The 4,826-nt window shown below is 54.2% G+C and overlaps 2 protein-coding genes across 2 annotated transcripts in view; one reads left to right on the top strand and one right to left on the bottom strand.

Annotated features, from left to right (window-relative positions):
- Positions 1–566: 566 nt before the first annotated feature.
- Positions 567–2,629, top strand: CHGG_00810 (uncharacterized protein; the record flags this gene model as incomplete). The annotated part of the gene is made up of 3 exons (XM_001220030.1): positions 567–893; positions 954–1,559; positions 1,637–2,629. 3 exons carry the CDS (start codon positions 567–569, stop codon positions 2,627–2,629), a joined length of 1,926 nt encoding a protein of 641 aa, XP_001220031.1.
- Positions 2,630–4,729: 2,100 nt separating this feature from the next.
- The window catches only part of CHGG_00809 (uncharacterized protein), a gene marked incomplete at both ends in the record, with an annotated part of 5,304 nt that continues 5,207 nt past the window's right edge, over positions 4,730–4,826 (bottom strand). Inside the window, one exon of the mRNA XM_001220029.1 lies at positions 4,730–4,782. Coding sequence (XP_001220030.1) covers positions 4,730–4,782 — 53 coding nt within the window. The remainder of the gene's footprint in view (positions 4,783–4,826) is intronic.

Raw genomic sequence — 4,826 nt, 5'->3', positions numbered from 1 at the left:
TTCGAAACACACACGGGAAAGACCTTGTCAGCTCTTGCCTGCATCTCGCCCTCTGCCGCCTTCACCACCCACCACCCACCACCCACCACTCCGTCACACTCTGGGCTGTCTGGCACTGGCAAACCACACTTCTCTTTTTTTCGCCGTCCCCGCCCTCCTCGCCAGGGCCCATCGTTCTCTCTTAAACTGGTTAAACTCCCGGCAGGTGGCCCATCCCATCCTCTTCTTGGCTTGGATCTCCTGATGCGGACCCACACTTTCTTTTGACTTGCCATCTGCCATAACATCTCCCCGTTCGCGTCCTGACATCGGCGGCTGCCGTCCCTCCATCCCACTGAACCCTCAGTCACTCCTTTGGCACACACCAACGACACTAGGTATCCGCCCCTCAAGACCTTGGTGGGGAAGAAAACTGTCTCGCCTCGTCTCTCTCGCCATTTATCACCACTACTCAAGAACAGAGTCGAGGTGGTGTCTGTTCCAGCAGCACCCGCTCCAAGCTCGCGACTAGGCGATTAGCGAAGTGCCCTTGCGACGGGGCAGCTCCAACATCAACCACAATCACGATGGACATGGACTATATGGACCCTTACCGCCGCCGCTATGCCGGTCTGACCATGCAGCCCTACACCGGTCACCAGCAGGCGCATCCGCAAGACGCGCCGTATCCATACTGGACCCCGTTTATGGCGTACTACCAACAGCAGCATCGGGAAGCAGCGCTGATGGGCCAGGGCAACATGCATCTCTCAAAGCCCGCAGAACCCAAGCCAAGGCTCGCAAAGGACGAGGTGGAGTTGTTGGAACGCGAGTTCTCAAAGAACCAGAAGCCGAGTAGCAGCACTAAGCGGGAACTAGCCGAGCAGATGGGCGTCGAGGTGCCGAGGATAAATGTATGTCGTGCGAGAGACTTTCTCCAAGCCGAGTCTTGGTTCGCTAACGCGTCGTGACAGAACTGGTTCCAGAACCGCCGAGCCAAGGAGAAGCAGATCAAGAAGACGGCCGAGTTTGAGGCTCAGCAAGCGAGGGAACGAGCGGCTTCCGATGCCGAATCCACCGGAGATCAGGACCAGGAATCGACCGGCAAGTTCTACCCCGACAGTAACCAGGACCAATCCGAAACCTTGTCCACCGCCACATTCGGACAAGACGACGACACGGTCCACAACGATTATGCCCAGCTCAAGACCGAACCTATCGATGCGATTACTCTCGCTTCTGTGCCTACTGCCTCAGCTTGCGAGAGCCCATCCGGACAACATGAATTTCAACCAACCACAACTACCTTCCCTTTTCGGCTTACAGCGACAACCACGGTTGACGGACTATCTCGCCCCGATTTCGATACACTAGTTCCTCAAAACAGTATGCCAATCGACGATGCAGGCGCGTTCAGTCCGTTTGCCGCCCCCGATTATTTTGCGATCCCCTCGGTTTCCCAGTTTTCGTCTGAAATGATAGCCTCAAATGCGCCCATCAATGGAGACAACCCCCTCCTGAGGCACCAAGTTTCGGTGGAGAGCCTCGCGTCATCCGAAGTTGTGTCGCCCGACTCAATGGTAGGCTCGTCGCCATCCACGGTGTCGGACCTGCGATTCAAGTCTCCACCCCCACCCGCCGATATCGCGGGTCGCAGAAAGAGCAGGCGGCCAGCACCGCTTGGCCTGTCGTCGCTGAGGGGGGGCCAGGACCAAAGACGGGTATTGAGATGCCGAGACGAGCGGACACGGTGAGCCCTATGAGACGAGTTTCTTCGGCAACAGGTAGCCTCCGCGGCCGTGTCCAAAAGTCCTTCATGGGGCCAGGCGGCCCTCGATCGCCCTTCCCCGTGGATCGCAACAGAGAGGTGCTTCTTCAGAGCCTCCCAGAGGCGCAGGCTCCAGCCATGCCATCTCTGAACAATGCTATGTCTCCAATGAGCCCCGAGAGGATTCTCAGCTCGGGGATGGGAGACTGCGCCGCAGGACCACAGGCTTCAGATGACGAACAAGGCTACCCGTTCGGCTCCTTGGGGGCGTTGGGCGGAGTTTCCCTTTACAACAACAATAACAACAACAATATCGAACCTATCAATTCGCCTCCGGGGACGCCAGGGTTGCACATGGGTTTTCGTGAAGGCTACTTCCCGGTTCCGATCGAACCTTCATGGAACTACGTGCCGCAGGACGAACCATTGCCGACACCAAGTCTTTGTAGCCACGGCGGATCCGAGCTAGAGTTCTCGATGGCGCCCCAACTTCCGGGCTATGTGGCAAGTCAGCCAGTGACGCCCTCGTTCCCGCCCACAATGGGTTCCCGCGTATGCTGGTTTCTTTGGCACAAGCGCAGGGCAAACGGAGTATCACTTCCCGGATTCATATCCAACCGAGACCTCGGCCCGGTCCTCACCTATCGTGCCTCCAAGGTCGAAGCAGTTTCAGTTTGCCCAGAATGTCACTCCTCAAGACTTCAACCCGGACAAATCATAATAATGCCTCCAAACACAAGGCCCCCTTTAAAACGCCTGGACCTCCCCGCCCTTGCGCTTCCCCATAAACGTGGGAGGCTGCAGTGTACTAACAGCATTCCGATTTCGCGCTTTTCTTTCTGCATCTGCACCGACTTGTTCCAATCTATGCTCCTGGCTTGAAACGCCAGGAAACCGCTCGTTTTTTTCTATTTCTTTTTTTTCTATTTCTTTTTTTCTATTTCTTTTTTTCTTTTTTTGTTGTTTTGGATCGGCTATTTCTTTAAAATATGTGACTTGGGAGGCATGATTTTTTAGGCTATGTACACGTGGCTACGGTTTCACGAGAAGGCGCATCAGCAACACATCACCGGCAAACGCAAGACGAAGACCACTTTTCTTTGATTGTAACGATAAACGGGCACAAAGTAAGGGTTTGAGGGTTGCTTTTACAGAAGGGTGAAGGGTCCGTTCCCGGCTCTCCAGATATACCCCTTTGTAGGGGCCAGGGAACTACCGGACAAGAAATCAAGCGAGGAGCATCCCTTGCAATACATCCGACCACACCTCACCTTTTCGTTCCCCCCTTTCTACCCCGTTGGAATACGGCGTCAGCCGCATGGTTTAATGGGCGTCATGGCGGCGGTTAAGGCAGGGACACCAAGATAAGACGTTCGGGCTGCGGGATGGAGAGGGGTGTGGAATGATTGACGGTAATCTGGCATCGAGTCAATCTGAGCTTTTTCAGTTTTGGCTTTAGATGTCGGCTAGGAGAGGACAATTGGATATATGGACGGACCCAGCCCAAGGAAAGGGAAGGAAGAGAAACAGGATCGGAGAACATTGTGTTGTATAGTATCCATGATACCGCGTTTCAGGCGCCATGCGAGTGCGAAGGTGGCTTGGAAACTCTACGTTTGGCCCGGCCGCCTATCTGTCACTACCTATGCTATGCAAGTCAACGTACCATATCTGATTGCGCGACAATCATTGTCACAACCTGTGCCTTGTCTTGTCTTGCTCTGCCCACTTGGACGACACGCGGCGGTGGATCAGAGGAATGGGCGTGTGATGTTGTTGGATTCCCGACGATCTGGGTGTGTATAAGACGGGTTGATATACGGGGCGTGCGCGTGCTTTTGAGGCTTTGGGGGATCGGCGGTAGGGTTGCTTCAGCACCGGCTCGTCCCGCTGCCGTCCACGTTTCATCCCCGTTGGCGCGCGCCCCCCCTTTAAATAAATCAAATCAATTAATAAACTCCGACTCCATGGGTCCGGTTTGGTTGGGCATGGTTGACGCCATCCGGGGGGGCGAGTTACCGCCGGGTAAAATGGTGTGGGTGATGTGATGGCTAATAATGAATGGATGTGTATAGTAGGGACTTCGTAGTTATCCGAGGACACTTTGCCGATGGCGCGACTTGGGCTGCCGCGTTTTTGGTTTGTGGTTTTTCGTGACATTTACTCGGTGCCCCCCTGGCTTGGAGAATGGATAAATGGAACCTTGGGGGTAAGTCTGTGAATAGCTTCGCCAGGATGACACCTCGATATCTTCATTACGTTAGATGATGCTGCTTGTCTCGTACTTCATTCTGACCCATTTGATGTGGGAAAATTGACACATGCCTTCTAGGTATCATCCACATTCTGGTGATCCGGCTATTCCTTATATGGAACAACCTGGCACCAGGAACCTGCACTTCGATTTTGACTGGACATGAAGTAAAGCAGTAAACACGTGTCTCGTTATTACACACCTCAGATGTCAATCTGAATACGACCGGTCAAACATTAAACTAGATACCACATGTGGTCGAGCTGTACCTGACGGGGAAAAGAGGAAGATGGGGAAGAAGGCAGGGAAGAGGGAGAAGCCCCCAGAGATGAAACGAGAAACCGTAAGTTAAGTGATAGTAGTGCGGGACCAAGTCGAGACCAGAAAAGAGAAGCCGCAAAACACCCAAACCACCAAGCCGATTGACAACCTGATCCCGCCCTTTCCCCACCAAGTTAAGCCTAACCCAACCTGACCTGACCCGACCCGAACCCCAACCCGACCTAACCTAGTATTTACATAGTTCAGAAACCCTCACCCACAAAAGTAGCCCGCATGGACGACGTGAGCGTGCTCGGCGTGTTCTGCATCGACCCGCTAGTATCGCTGTTCTGCGTGGAGGGCTCGACGACACGATTCCTAATCGTCATGGATCCACTCGTGCTGCAGTAGATCGACGGCTGTGTCGCGTTTCTTGGCGTCCGGGTTGGAAACAGCGCTTGAGGAAGTCAAATGCCTTGCGGCTGAGCTGGTCCGGCGAGGGCAACTGTGGCGGGTTGCCCTGTGCGATGTTATACATGATGGCCCACTCATTGTCAAGGTTGG

Source organism: Chaetomium globosum, genomic scaffold (assembly GCF_000143365.1).
Source record: "Chaetomium globosum CBS 148.51 scaffold_1 genomic scaffold, whole genome shotgun sequence".
Classification (NCBI taxonomy): domain Eukaryota; kingdom Fungi; phylum Ascomycota; class Sordariomycetes; order Sordariales; family Chaetomiaceae; genus Chaetomium; species Chaetomium globosum.
This window is presented reverse-complemented; position numbering and strand designations above follow the sequence as displayed.